The 15,496-nt window shown below is 26.3% G+C and overlaps 1 protein-coding gene across 5 annotated transcripts; it reads left to right on the top strand.

Moving 5' to 3' along the window:
- The first annotated feature begins 11,063 nt into the window (after nucleotides 1–11,063).
- Nucleotides 11,064–15,210, top strand: LOC122716480 (RNA exonuclease 5). Of its 5 annotated transcripts, none has more exons than XM_043939600.1 (11): nucleotides 11,064–11,259; nucleotides 11,756–11,859; nucleotides 12,248–12,423; nucleotides 12,488–12,666; nucleotides 12,770–13,016; nucleotides 13,077–13,275; nucleotides 13,367–13,592; nucleotides 13,676–13,820; nucleotides 13,883–14,133; nucleotides 14,246–14,639; nucleotides 14,720–15,210. In XM_043939600.1, exons 3-11 carry the CDS (start codon nucleotides 12,295–12,297, stop codon nucleotides 15,011–15,013), a joined length of 2,064 nt encoding a protein of 687 aa, XP_043795535.1. In that variant the 5' UTR covers nucleotides 11,064–11,259; nucleotides 11,756–11,859; nucleotides 12,248–12,294; the 3' UTR covers nucleotides 15,014–15,210. The 5 variants fall into 5 exon arrangements, with proteins under 5 accessions (XP_043795535.1, XP_043795534.1, XP_043795536.1 ...); XM_043939599.1 differs by having other exon boundaries at nucleotides 11,641–11,859; XM_043939601.1 differs by lacking the exon at nucleotides 11,756–11,859.
- Nucleotides 15,211–15,496: the final 286 nt, after the last annotated feature.

Raw genomic sequence — 15,496 nt, 5'->3', positions numbered from 1 at the left:
ATTATATAAAGATATATTATATAAAGATATTGAAACAGGGAGGAAGGAATAAAAATAAGATTTCTCTCATTTTTCACCATCATCCATTTCATAAAATAGCCATTCTCAAATTTCTTAAATTTATCACTTCTAAATATAATTTTTAAACTCAAACGGAATTGAAAAATGACGATCACCACGTTTCATTTCGTTTTATCATATCAGATATTTCGAGCTTACATCGCAAAGCAAATTTTGTAACGTTACCTAATTAATGCAATTTTTATTTCGATCGTTGATCGTTTCAATGTTGATACACATGATATCATCCCCGAGTTTTATATTACTATGAAATTTCAATGGTGGAAGAAGATAAATACTCGGCGGGCATATCGTCGTTAAACGTGTCAGGAAACGCAAACTTATCGATGAGTAAAGCAATATTGTTGAAAATAAGATTACGCGGTGAACGAACTTTTATAAATTTAACCGCCATATTAAGAACACACGATAATCACCCTTGCTTGGTAAAACCGCGTTTCTAATGAGATGGCAGGGAGTAGCATTACACAACCATCCTAAGTAGTATGAGACATTTAAAATGGCCTTGATACTAATATGCAATTCGTTTAAAATATCCTATTTCGCCAATACTAACGCAAAACACATCACATATGACGAATGAATGACTTCCGCATAATAATTTGTTGACTATAAACTGGAAAAACAGATTGTATTAATGGATACACAGTTTTTTTTTTTATATGAAAAAAATTTTATTTGAAAATTTTTCCATTGGAATATAATTATCGATAATAATGATAACGAGTGGGTAATAGCTTACTGAAATAGAGAATTTTATTTTCATTGTTATATCTGCGTATGCGTAATTCTATATTCTAACATAAAATGAAATTGCAATTAATGCCATTAATGCAATTAAACTAATAGTTCAAAACAAGTTTTGTTAAAAATATACAATCATCTTATTTAAAATGAATTTTGCATATCGTACACAACTACTTTCACAATGCTTTGTTTCGTATTGATCACGGAATATTTATAAAACACGAGATCACTTATCAGAAGGAAACGTTATCCACACGAGATTCTATTCTTTGCCAAATAAAAACGTATTCAAAACTTTTCTTTCCACAGAATAAATGACACGTTTCTTAAAATAATTCTCTTTTCTTTAAATCGAAAATCCTCCTCTCGTCCCAAAATCCAATCCCACGCGAGTCAAATATTAAACATTTCTTACATACTTTTTTCTAATACAATCAATTTATTCGATTAACGAGAGAGAGAAGTACGCAGCAAGAACGCATACCGAAGCCATTGGAATTAAACGTGTTCAACGCGATCGATGTAATCGCATCTAACCAGATTCGCTTCGATTTTTCCTATCTTACATGGCCGCACAAGTATTTCGTTGTCCAGACGAAATTGTCCGTTAAAAATTTGCAGCGCCATCTGTCGTTCGCGCGAGCTCGATCCAGACCCACAGTATAGATAACTGGCCACGTACACCCAGCTCGATATTGGCAAAATTTAGAGCAATATCTAGCCGCGAATTCGCGCCAGGATTACCACGTTATCTTTCATTATCGGTACACGCGAACTACAACCGCAGATATACGACGGTATACGATTATCTGTCACCGTAGAGTCTGCCATTTACCCAACCCAGGCGGTTAATATTTTCGCAATCTGAGTCATAAGATGAGATCGCGCGTGATGAGGTGGGAAAATACTCCCCGTTTGTAAACGCGCGTGTCAGCTTACCGCTCGACAACTCGGCTTACCAACCCTCCCTTTCCAGTTGATCGCCGTTCGACGTTTCGCGTTTTCACGCATAACACGCGGCTGGTAATTTCATGCCGCGCCGCCTGAAAAACAGCGGGGTGTATGTGACGCGTATAAACGTTGCGAGGCGCAACGCGATCGTTCTCCATTATTCCTGCCTACACCTGTTCGAGCCGCGCCACGCGTGCAAGCCGGCTCGCTTCGAGGAAAACGCGCCTCGATCGATGGAATTTGAATGTAACGAGAGACCCACGTTTACTTTTCACTTACGTTTCGATTACATTCGCTTCGTCCGGATGACTATTTCGCATTGTTTTCGCACGATGGAGGAAATCCCGCGAAAAGTTTAATCTTACGCTTTTTTTTTTTTTTTTAGAAAAATGCTCACAATGGAATTCCATTTATCTGAACTTATTCGGAGGGGGAGGGGAGAGGGACAAGCAAGTCGGTGAAAGATATCTGCTTCAAAGTTTTAAAGCAGTATGCTCGTTCAAATTAAATCATATTAAAATGATAGATGATGCAATATATAGTCTTTTTTAGATTTGATTTTGAAGCATCTTGTTGGTTTGATAATTTATATGGTTATTATGTGATATGATTCACGATATCGATTAATATCATTGAGATATTAAGAGTCGAGCACAATTTAGAAAAATTAGATTTCTGAAGATAGAAAGGAATATAAATATTTAAGGAAATTTCTATCCGACGATTTTCCCCGTTAAGAAGAATGAGAATCAATAAAAATCATCGAATTTTTATTTGATACCCTTGAGGCAACCTCTTTAAAGTTCACCACGTTGCTACCACCGTATAATCAATACTCTGTGCTCTGGTGTACAGTTTGCCGCTGAGATCTACATTCCCTGCCAAACCCTCACCCTCACCAGGAGAGAGAGGAAAAGAGGGTATGCGCTCCGATGCGCAAAATCCGCGGCTGATACTGAAGTAATGATTTTTTATCACTTTCGATAGCTTTTCATCATTTTTTTTTTTTTTTGTGACTCGCAAATAATAATAATGGACGAGATATTATAGATAACACGTAATTCGTGTTACATCGTATTAATTAATTCGAGAAGAAAAAATTAGATCGAAGATCAGAAAATTTTAATTTTGATTCAATTAAAATTTTTTTTTTTTGTTTTAAAGATAAATTGAACGTTTAAAAAAAATATTTTGAAATAAAATAGATCGACAAGTTTTTATAATTTATATCGTCTTTGACTCTTCTATTCAGTTCGAGTAAACGGATGGGTAAGGTAAAAATTAACTGCTTTAAGTGGAACATGCTTATAGTGGTCAGACAGTTCGTAAAAATTATAATCACCACTATTAGACTTGTATCGGTGAATCGCCAACACGAACAGAAATTCACAGTAAAAAGTAAACTACTTAATGGCAAGCTATAGCTCACAAGTTATAACACTTCAAAAAAAAATTTTTTTTTAGGGAAATTTAAGAAAATACGTGTTGTATAAATGTATTGAGAACACGCGCAAAAGAGGAAAAGTATTTTTAAAATTTTTCCGTGCAATCATTTAAAATAAAATATCTTCTAGAAATATTATTCATTGAATGTTAATTTTTTTTAAAAAACAATAATATAACGTTAAAAAGTGAAAAATTGTTTTCCTACGCGAAGAATTTCATTTTAATGAACTGATTCCATCGAAAGGAATTTTAGACATAAGAAATCACTTTGCTTCCATGCAATTTCCTCACTATTTGAAAACATGTATCGATTATCCCCATGATTCTAAGTACTCGCATTCGGTGTATCTTGTTTCTTTTACGTTATCAATTTTGCGAAACAATGACTTCACACGTAAAATAATTTCTTAGTAACCATTCGAGACTCATAGTGTATGAAAAGAAACGAAATTTAAATCCAAAGTTCAAAAATAAAACTGTACATTATGTACCTTAATTCGTGCTCATAAAATACGTGTAATAAAAAATAATATTGAATCTATTTTTAAACGAATCACAATTTATATATGATAATTTTCGATAATTTTGAAAAATTGTATACGTTCAATTTGATTCGATTCGGGATTACGAAAAATTTTTTAACAAAATTAATTTTATCTTTCATCTCTCCTATCTCTATAATTATAATATTTATATTATATTAATATAATATATTATATTATATTTAATATAAATATATTATTTAATATAATATATTATATTTAATATAAATTTTTCAACAAGTACTTTCATTTTATCTCACATTGTTAATTAAGTCCGTTCAACATATTCGTATATGTTACAACGAAATTTATAACCACAAACCGCCTGACAAAGAACTTGTTTAACGACCGAGCGTTCCAAATACAGAAAGTAAACTTGTGGGATACGCACGGCAATTTGCTGTTGTAATCTTTCAAAACGCCTAGCCGAAAAGAAAACATTGTAAACGCGATTAAAAAATGATTGCGAGAATAATTATCGATAATTAAACCATCGGTGTTTCCACAGTCGATGATAATTGTGAGGCAAAAATAATTCCAAGGAAGTCAAATGTTTATACACGCAAGATTCCTTCGTTTTTATTATATTCAAATCGAAAATTTTTTTTCTTAATTAAAACGTGTATTAAAATTTTTATCGCTTATCATTTTCTTATATGGCTGATCACGTTAAGAATAAAAAAAGAAAAATAAATAAAAAGTTACTGAAAACTGAAAATATTTCTATTTCGAAAAATAAAAAAAAATGGTATTTTTTGATCGAAGGAGACGAGGTATGATATACTTTTTCCAAAAGCTCACGAATCTTAATTTTACAATATTAATTTTAATTTATATTTTATATTTAAAAATAATTTTATATTTATATTTAAAAATATAATAATAATTTATATTTAAAAATAATCCCTTTTTTTCGAATTTATTCAAATTGTTAAACATTGATTGAGTGAAAAGATGCAAGTGCAATACCAATATCAGTCTCTCTTTTTTCGACAAATGAGATTATTCCAGCTATTAAACTTTACATACGTACAATCTTAAACGTCCAAATATTGTATTCATCGAATATTCACGCGTAGTTTATCAAAGGCGTCTATCTAGGATTTTTATCACGCATTCTAGCTTTTGCATCAATAATTTTACGAGCTATGCTGTAAAACTTATTTTGGTTAAAATTAATAAATTCGATTCACAAGATTATCTATCTATCACGTACTGATCGAAATGGCACTTGAAAATTAGCTGGCTTAAAATTTACGAGTAAAAACGAGCTCTCTGCAATCATTGCACATAGACATTAATCTATTACAACAATTACACGTGATTCATTAATAAAATGAATTTTTTTAGTTCAGTAACTCTTCTCAGTTTTGATAATAGCACTTTAAAAAATTTTATTTCGTCGAAACATCATATCTTTATTCAATTTTTCAAAAGATAAAGGATTGACTATTTCTGTAATTCTGTTGATTCTTTAAGCTTAACAAGCAAGGTACATTTATAGATTCACTGTATGAATATAATACGCGCAAAAATCAAACGTGTAAAATTTTTCTTTTCATTCTTTTTAAAAATAGAACAGATAACAATATCATCAAAATTGAGAGAAGTCATTAAATTAAGATGATCGATCAAAAGATTGTGATTTTTTTTTTTTTACAAGGATGATTTCTAAAAAGAAAAAAGGAAAAAAAAAAGAAAAAGAAAGGAAAGAAGGGTATCCATCTGAAAGAGTTTTAACGGATAAAGGGACAACACTGATGTGAACACATTCCACCACTAATTACCTTCTTGTATAAACAGCAACTGCGATATGCACACGCCCTTATCGGTACAAATTCCAGAGGAAAGAATGCTTCTTGCAGGCACAGGCGAAGAACGTGCACCTTCGTTTTATTTCTTGAGAATCACGCGCATTATTCCATAAAATATTTTCTAATCGATCGATCTCTTCCTCTCCCGATATCTTTTATCCACTGGCTGTGTACGCGATTTTAATCATCCAAGAAGAAATAACAAGAATGCTCTCCAAATTTCTTTTTTTCTTTTTTCTTTTCCTTTTTTTTCTTTTTTCCTTTTTTTCCCCTTTTCTTTTTCTTTACTCAACGAAAGTCTGTTCGAATGATGATGCTCCGAACACCGTCGCGGTATTTTAAAGGATAACGGTTAGGTTATGGCGACCGTTCGATTCGAAGAAACGAGGATTAAATAATATATATGCACCGGATAATGCACCTTTCGGGTCGGGATATGTATTGTTCAATGTGGTGCAAGCTTTTTTTTCCAAGGTGAGAACATAATACCGTGCGTCTTGGCCGATGACCAAGCCTGCAATGAACATATAATTCGCACGAAGAAACCGATGCCCCGGCCACCAGACGTATCATTGGCTATACATAGCACGCGTCGCGACGCGCAGACGCCGGGCATCTCTGCCCTTTCGCTATAGTCCGATAAACAATTTCACGGTTTCGTGTCCACCGACCTTTGGCTTCGATGTATGTATGCAAATTTTCTTTGCATTCTTTGTCCCTCAGATTGGACGGCCAGTTTGTCTTCAAGATTTGTTTCCACGTTCACGCATTGGAGCGATGAAGAGGCAGCTCCTTTATCTTGGTTAATTTTTAAGAACTTTGGAACTTGCGAGATTAAGGATTAGATTAAGAAGGTCGAAATCTCGGGAAATGTTGTAGAAATTCTTCAAGAAACTTTTGCCCCTATTTTTTGCTTTGGATTGAAAAACAGAAAAGATGATTATTGCGTAGTTTGACGAGTTGTAGAAGTTTGCGTAAATTTTGCGAATCTAAAAGCCAAGTCTTAATTAAAAATAACACATCTTAAAATAAATTTTACGAAGATTTTTTTTTTACAACATTGGGATGTAAAAAAATAACGTGCATTTTATTTTCATTAATTATTTAAACTTATTAGTAATGGAATATTTGTAAAATATTTGGAAAAATTGAAACAAAATGCTCTGTCTAATTTATTGGATACATTTCGGTAATTATATTATTTAGTTTTAATAAGTGAAATATCAAATATTTTTATATTTTTGTAGAAAGAATTATGGAAAAATTCTGGAATAAAAAAATTTAAGAAAAAATTTAAATAACAAATAAAATAAGCAACTGTAATAAGAGATAAAATAAAAATTAATGAATGGGCTCTAAAAGAGAAAAAGTTCTTTATTTCTTTTTCGAGGTGTTAATGACCCAGATAAATGCCAGTCACTTCTCGAAGATAGAGAATTCATAGAATTCATAGAATTCCTAGTGTTTATTTAATCTTTTTGCCCTAATATTTTTCAAACGATACGAGAGACGAGAGAAAGTGATGTTTGATATAGCAAACTCTTTAGAATTTCATTAAGTAAACGATATATAGATGAAACGATTAGATTAATTCTTAATATCAATTGTTTCACCAAAAATGGGGCCAGAAATTTGCGTTGAATCGAACTCCTTGAATTGTTGACCTTTAACTTTGCGCTATTGCACCTATGTGATATTAGAGTCAATGCACCTTTGTCAATGGAACGTGAAACGCTTATCGTAAAAAGATGTATCAATAATTACTTTGAGTTGCGTTGAAAGCGTTTCGTTATTTCGTTAATAGGTTTGTTTTCATAAAATGGACAACTTTATGAACTTTTATGCAAAGCTGTATAAAATGTATTTATTTGTTTATTTTTATTGAAAAACAATAAAAATAAAAAAAATAAAATAAAATAAAATGTAATAAACAAACTGAATAAATTTTATTTTATTTTTGTAAAATTAAACATTTCCTAATAGTAATGTGTGATATCATTAAAAAAATATGACCTGAAATATGCAGTCATCAAAACACAAATGGAGAATAGTGAAAGAAGAGAAGGAACAGATACTTGTATGCAAAGGAATTGATAAAGGTGAATAACTTCTCAGACTTCCTTATGATTCACTCTGTGCATTGCGTAGTTGAAGAATTTAATAATTTCCCATGAAAGTTTAAACTGAATTTTTAACTTCCTGTTTTCTTGTTCATGTTATATATTATTTCCTCAGATATTTATTGAAAATAATATGCAAAATGCTATAAATTTATTGAAGATTTATGAATAAGATAGAAAAAAAAAGATTGTTAATTACGAATATCTTAAATATAATAATAATATATATAATATTATTTTTCGTATCATTATTTAAATAAATTTGAAAGCATGTATCCATATAATTATCATTATTTTCCTTTAGAAAAAATATAAAATACAAAAACAAAGTACAAAGTTGTCATTGATATTATTATTTATTTGACTTATATAAAATTTGATAAAAATTGATTATTTTTATTTTCTTATTTATTATTCAATAAACTTTAATCAATTTTTAATTTAATAATAAACAAATAAATAGAAACTTATATTTATAAAATATTGAATTTATTTTTGAAATAAAATGTTATAACATATGAATTCCCTACGGAGACAAAACATATGTTTCTAATCATACTCTTTAAAAAAGATTGACTCATGTTCTATTATAAGTGAGTGCATATTTTACTCATAAAATATAGTAACTTTTGTTTTGTTATTATTTTTTATATACATAATCGAATATATATATTTTATATAAAAGTATCGATCTTATGTAATCGATCTTTTTCTCTGTGTCTATGTAATAGATTTTAAATAAATAGATTTTATTTTTCAATACAATTTTATATTAATAAAAGAGATTAGAATCAATTTGTTGCTCTTTTGCTTTTTTGGTTTCGTTCAAGACATTTAATTTAATTTAAAATAAACTCCAACACTTTTAATCTATCGAATTCACGTAGAATGTCGTATTAAGGTCAAAAGCTTAAGGGAGATCCCTATGCTCTGGCGAACTATTTCTGCTTTCCGCTTCACTGTGGGTGCTATCGACCCTGGACAACTTCTAAACCCGGGATCTTGTACCTTGACCTAATTTTACCAGACTCTAACGTCCGTGTAGAATCGATATACATTTTTACATCTTCATAGTACAATGCAATGAATGCACTCACTTATAATAGAACATGAGTCATAAAAAGCAATAATTTTTATCAATTAATTTATCAATAGGCAATATTAAAATTTATAGAGAATAAATAGTATTATTATAAATAGAATAAATCTAGATAATTAAATTATCAATAGTATTATATTTTCAAACAAAATTTTCTTTTATTTATTATTTCAATTTCTAATAGATAATAAATAATTGAAAGGTTAATATTTAAAAAAAAAATTTTAAATTTTTGTCTTTGTATTAATTGTAATATTTTATGTTTTGTTATATTAGTCAATTGTAATATTTTATATGTTTCTAATATGTTACTCTCAATTCCTTTTATAACACGAGTTTCTAAATTATAATATTTTGCAATACGATCTGATAATTTCATGTCTTAATATATTGTTACATGAGTTCTCAATTGTAAATCCTAATATTTTGCAATATGAGCTTGTAGTTTAAAAATCCAATGTTTTGCAATGTGAGCTGATTTGTATTCGATGATAAAGAATTCATTGTATCCGAGCTTCGTAAGTAGTGAAGCATCCAAAATGGTCAGACAGGAAGATATCATTATCGTAAACAAAAAGCATAGTATAATAATTACTTGCTTATCTTAAAAAAATATTAATAATTATATAAATATATATTTTTTATTATTATTAAAATAATTTTGATTTAAATAATAAAAAACTTTAAAATTGCTAAAAATAAGAATAAATCATATTTAAATAAATCATATTTATTATAATTTTCATTATATGTAATTTAATATATGAAAATATTTTTTATTAAGAAATCATGTATTAAAATTATTAATTCAGAATTTTATATTATATATAAAAATAAAAAATATATTTAATATTTAAATTATTATGAAATATAATTTATTTAGAAGAAGAAGAGAATTGTAATAAAAAATAAATATCTTTAATCATGAAAAATGATGAAAATTATAATCTCAATTTTATTAGATTTTTTCTTATATTTCATATATTTCATCATTTATCAAATTTTAATTATAAGAAATTTAAAATATAATTTTTTCACGGTTTATTCTAAAAAATAAATATTATTTACCTGCAATTATAAAATATTTTTTTTCCATATATTTGATCACATTTTCACTTAAATTCAATACCTTTAAATTAAACAAATTAAAACTTCAACTCTATATAAATCAAGTAATGTTCATATTTCGATATAGTTTAGCTTTATTTTTACCAATGAATTTTAAGTAAAATGATTCCTCTTTTCTAAAATATATCCAAATCATTTTGTAAATATTTATTCATTGATACCTCTCATTGAAAAAAGATAATTTTACATGAATCACCAAGTTTAGTCTGCTTCTCTTTTATAATTATAATAAACATAATTAAAACATTTTATAATAAACATATTTCTAATGCATATTTTCTAATGAAGTCAAGTTAATTATCGATAGCATTACTAATTGTCCACATATAAAATAACAATAAAAATCAAGTGAAGTAATCTAAAAATATGTTCGTTTTTGTTAATTGTTATCTTATAAATATTTAAGATTATTTTTTTAATTTTGAATCATCATTTTATATATATTTTATATATTAATATTAAACATATATTAATAGACTGATGGCAAAAAAAAAAACTAATGCTGAAATAAAACTAAATCAAAAAATACAATTTTTATATTTTTTGTCGATTTTTTTAGTTTTATTTTAATTTTATTTTATTTTAGTTAATCTTTTAAATTTTTTATATAGAATTGAACTTATATTTAAATATTGAAAAAAATAGCTTTTTTTTACTAATTCATTTTATCAGCATTGATAATTGAATTAAATATAATTTTTAAATTTATCATTCTAAATGATAGAGAAACACATCATTTAATATTTTTGCACAATTAATATTTTAGAATAAGAAATATAAAATTTTATAAGAAAGATTGTTGATTATTTATTTTATATTTCGTTTGTATTTATAGCAGAATTTGTACTAATAAATACATATGTAAGTATAAATGTACATCTTTGAGTACATCTTGAGTAATATATATATATATATATTTTTTTTTTCCTTGCTATCTTTAATAAAGTTATAATGAATATTAAAACTGATATATTTATAAAACTATATAATTTTTTTATAATATAATTTCTTAATATTATCTTAAAATAATTTAAATTGTTAAAAATTAATCTTTCAATCTATTTAATTCTTTAATATTTCATTGTAATTGTTAAATGCTGACCTCTAGTGTCGACAAGTTGTGCAAAGAAAATAACGTGTCTTTTAAAATTTATTAAATATGGTACATAAAAGTTTAAATATTATTTAAAATATTTATTTATGATTTAATCGAGACTAAAAAACTGTAATCTGGTTTCTATCGTACATTACTTTTATAGGAATTTTTATTTTTCTCAGAAGAAAGGATCTAACAAAAACATAACCTTATATATGATATATGATCAACAATGGTAATATTTTTATTATTTTTTATAACAAACTTTCTATTTAGAAATATATTAAAAATTAAATTACTTATAATATGATTCATAATTTTATTTTCTTTTATCCGAAAATTCATTTTACGATGCTTTTCATTTCGTGTAAACCAATTTAAAAAATTGCACAATTATGAAAGTCGGCAAGATGTATATTTCACTATTTTGCTTAAATATATGCATTGATTTATTTATTAAATTGAAATAAATTAAAGACACTTTTGAACTACCACTTTATATATATTTTATATACTAATATAAAACATATGCTGTACCATTTATCAAGTGGCATTTAGTATTTAACAATGGATGGTAACCAAGTAATGGGGAGAAAAACGATAAAACTTATTATAGGTACATTCTTATAGTGAATATCAAATTGAAAGATTATTGTGTAAACTTTTTTCACATGAAATTCAAGAACTGTGTTTCTGAATTTTTATATAAACAAATGTATTTATTTGTCAAGGGTTATATCCAACCCTCATTTCTACATTTCTTATACAGAAATGTATAACATTTCTCTGTCATTATTCAACATACAAATATTTTTCTCTTTTCTTCAATTTTCAGGTAAATGTAATTAAAAATCTATTTTTAGTCAAAACTAAATGTTATATATAACCTCATTTATATATCTTATCAAAAAAATGTAAATAAACACTTCATCATATTATATATTAATTATATAATTATAATAATTAATTTATTTTCTTCTATAAAATATGAATTTCTTTTAAAAATATGTATTATTTAAATTTATGCTTTAATTTTTTTTTCTTTGGGTTTTGCATCTATATATCAATTAAATTAATATTTTTTTTTATTAATATTTATATTTAAAAATAATAATTTTTTATTAATATTATATTTTAAAATAAAATATAAATATATAATAAAACTTTAAAAAAATTAAAATTATTAATTTATATCAAGTTTATTCTTATTTGATTTTTTATAGGTGATTAACTTTAATTTTTTTCAAAAAACGTAAAAAAAGAAAATATTATGAAGAATTTAACGACAAAACAATTACAAAGAATAGAAAAAAAGAAAAAGAAAATGGCTGCACTTCTGGAAATAACTAAATTAAATGATAAAGATAGAAAAGCTAAAATGCATGTTCTTAAGAAAACTGTTAGTATACTCATTTCAATCATATTACTTTTTTTATAATTCCATATGATAAATATTATTTCAGTCTACAGAAGCTGATCAGTTAAATGATACAGACAACAGTGATGTTTCCATGGAAGAAAATGTCAAACGTAAACGTCCATGTGATGAAGATTTGAAAGAAACATTTCTAGAACATACTACTAAAAAGAAAAATATAGAAGGTACTGAAGAATCAGATGCACTTGCTAACAAAAAGCCTAGGTTTGTAAACAATAATATATTTATATTAATATTAATATGATATATATTAATGATTAATATTATATTATATAAAAATATATATTGCATTTGTTTAATAATATAGATTAAGCGGAGATGACTATTTAAAATTGAAACACGAATTACGAGAACGTAAAAAGCAACTTACAAAAATACCTCGATTTCAATTAAAAGCAGTTGGTGAAAGTGCTAGTTTAAGTATTAATGTTAAAAGTGAAAATAGAATTCCTATTTTTCTTAGTGATGTGCAACATTTATTGTTGTATTCATTACATGGTCATCATTCACCGTATGTACCAACAAGATGGTGTCAGCTTGAAAAATATAATAAGGTAATTATATATTGAAAAATTATTTGAAATATCATTACTTATTGACAAATTTTTAAAAAGGTCACACATACTGTGGTCTTTGTTGTTGAAGGACTTTCTTTATATCATTTTATGGCTTATGAAAGCATGTTTCCTTATATAACATCAAAATTGGAACATCGTGTAGAAATTGTAACACCTACAGCATATGGAGGATCAGTAATAGAGGATCTTGCAGCTGTTCCTATAACTGGAATACAAAGCGATAAATTAATTAAACGTATATGCATTTTAAAGTTTTATTAAAATTTGTTTTATTATATCATAATAAAAAATTTTCAAGTAAATAATATATTTTAAAATTATTACAGAATATGGATCATTAGAAGCTGCATTACAAAGTAACAATGATGTAATAAAATTATTACGGACTGTTTTTCCGATGTATGAAAATTTATCAACGAATGCTGAAAAATTTAAAACAGGATCTGAATTACCTCCTACAGATAAATTTCCTCGTACACAATTACTCTTATCATTATGTCAAATGGTAGAAGAAAATTATCCTGTTCCATTGAAAGGAGAATTAGCAAAGAAGTAATAATAGTAAAAATATGAATATTATGAATATTATTGATTATGAATTATTGAAATTCAATAAATAATTTTCTAATATTTAGGTATGAAAATTATATAATGACAAAAGATGTTTATGTAGAAGTTAATGCAAAATCACCAATGTTTGGTTTAGATTGTGAAATGTGCAAAACGACTACTGGAGAATTGGAATTAACAAGAATATCTCTTGTGGATGAAAGTATGAAAGTAAGTTCAATTTTACAATTATTATAAAGAGGGTATACAAATTCTATTAAATTCTATCGCAGATTATTTATAATAGTCTGGTAAAGCCGGATAATCCTATAACAGACTATCTCACACGCTTCAGCGGTATAACAAAAAATATGTTGGATGGTGTTAGAACTACATTATCGGATGTTCAACAAACATTGCGAAAATTACTACCTACAGATGCAATTCTTGTAGGACAAAGCTTAAATTCTGACCTTCATACATTAAAAATGATGCATCCATATATTATCGATACATCCGTAATATTTAACATTACTGGTGACAGGTATAATGTTCTTTTCTTTTTGTATTATAGTTTATTATATATAAAATATTTTCAATTTTCATTTATATATTATAATAAATATAAAAATAAATATTTTAATATTCAATTATAGATATAGAAAAACGAAATTACAAACTTTAGTAAAAGAATTCCTTGGTGAAAGAATACAAGAAAATAAATCTGGTCATTGTCCTACTGAAGATTCACAGGCTTCTATGAAATTAGTACAATTAAAGTTAGCAAATAGTTTGGATTATGGAGATGCTGTGTTACTTGGTCAATGCAATATGAATGTATTAAAAATGGAAGCAGAAAAGAGAACGAACGATCAACAATCATTTAAAACTGAAATACGGAAGTATGCAACTTCAATCTTCAAACATGTAACAAAAGATAAAAAATCTGCTGCCATTGTGGGTATTGAGGAAGTTATGAATGAATATTCTAAATATTTAACTTGTTCTCTCAATATTATGGACGATGAAAATTTCAATGAAAATGATCAAGTATGTTTTATTGCTTTAAGATTAAATTTTATTTATCGGTAATTATTATTATATTATATATTATATTATATTATTTATAGGTACGTCTTGTAGTAGCAGAAAATGATAAACAAGCTGTACTTCGAGCTTCACAGATAGCCATGGAACATGCTTTTACTTTGTGTCATATTAGAATAAATCAAGAAAAATTAAAATATGATCAAATAGAAAAGACTTTTCGTACTGTAAATAAATGGATACATAAATTATGGCAGCATATGGCAGTGAATGGTTTAGCTTGCGTTATATTTCCGGGAGAAAATAACGCAGCAAATGGTGCTTGTTTTTTGAATTTAAAAAAAGAAATATCTGAAGATTGTATAGTAGGTGCTTGAAAATAAAGAAATTTGCAATTGTATATTAATTTAAAAGGAAATTATTAAAGATGTATAATTCTAGTAATATTATGAATTGTAAAGAGATATGCAAAAAACTAAAAAGTCTCTTAACGATTAATTTGCATTCGATAATTATTATTTTATAGACATGTACAAATATTGTATTATTAATAAACTTTTTTATTCCTTGTAAATTTAATAATATTTTTATAAGTATAAGTTCTATTAAACACATTTATGAAATTATGAACACTAAATTAAATTATTTCTTTATGTTAAATTTAATTAGATTATAATTATTTTTTATTAAATATTTAAAAACTAATTATTTTTACGGATCTAAATAAAATAATATAAAAAATAATAAAGTTAGGATTTAGAAATAAAAAAATATTATCCATATTATTTTATTTACAATTTAATTCATTATATATCGATTATAATAAAGTAAAAAAAGTTAAACATTTATATCATATTTTA

The sequence above is a fragment of the Apis laboriosa genome, unplaced genomic scaffold (assembly GCF_014066325.1).
Source record: "Apis laboriosa isolate Shangri-la unplaced genomic scaffold, ASM1406632v1 scaffold46_cov150, whole genome shotgun sequence".
In the NCBI taxonomy this organism is placed as follows: domain Eukaryota; kingdom Metazoa; phylum Arthropoda; class Insecta; order Hymenoptera; family Apidae; genus Apis; species Apis laboriosa.
Note: the sequence above shows the minus strand (reverse complement) of the source record. Positions and strands in the feature narration are given on the sequence as shown.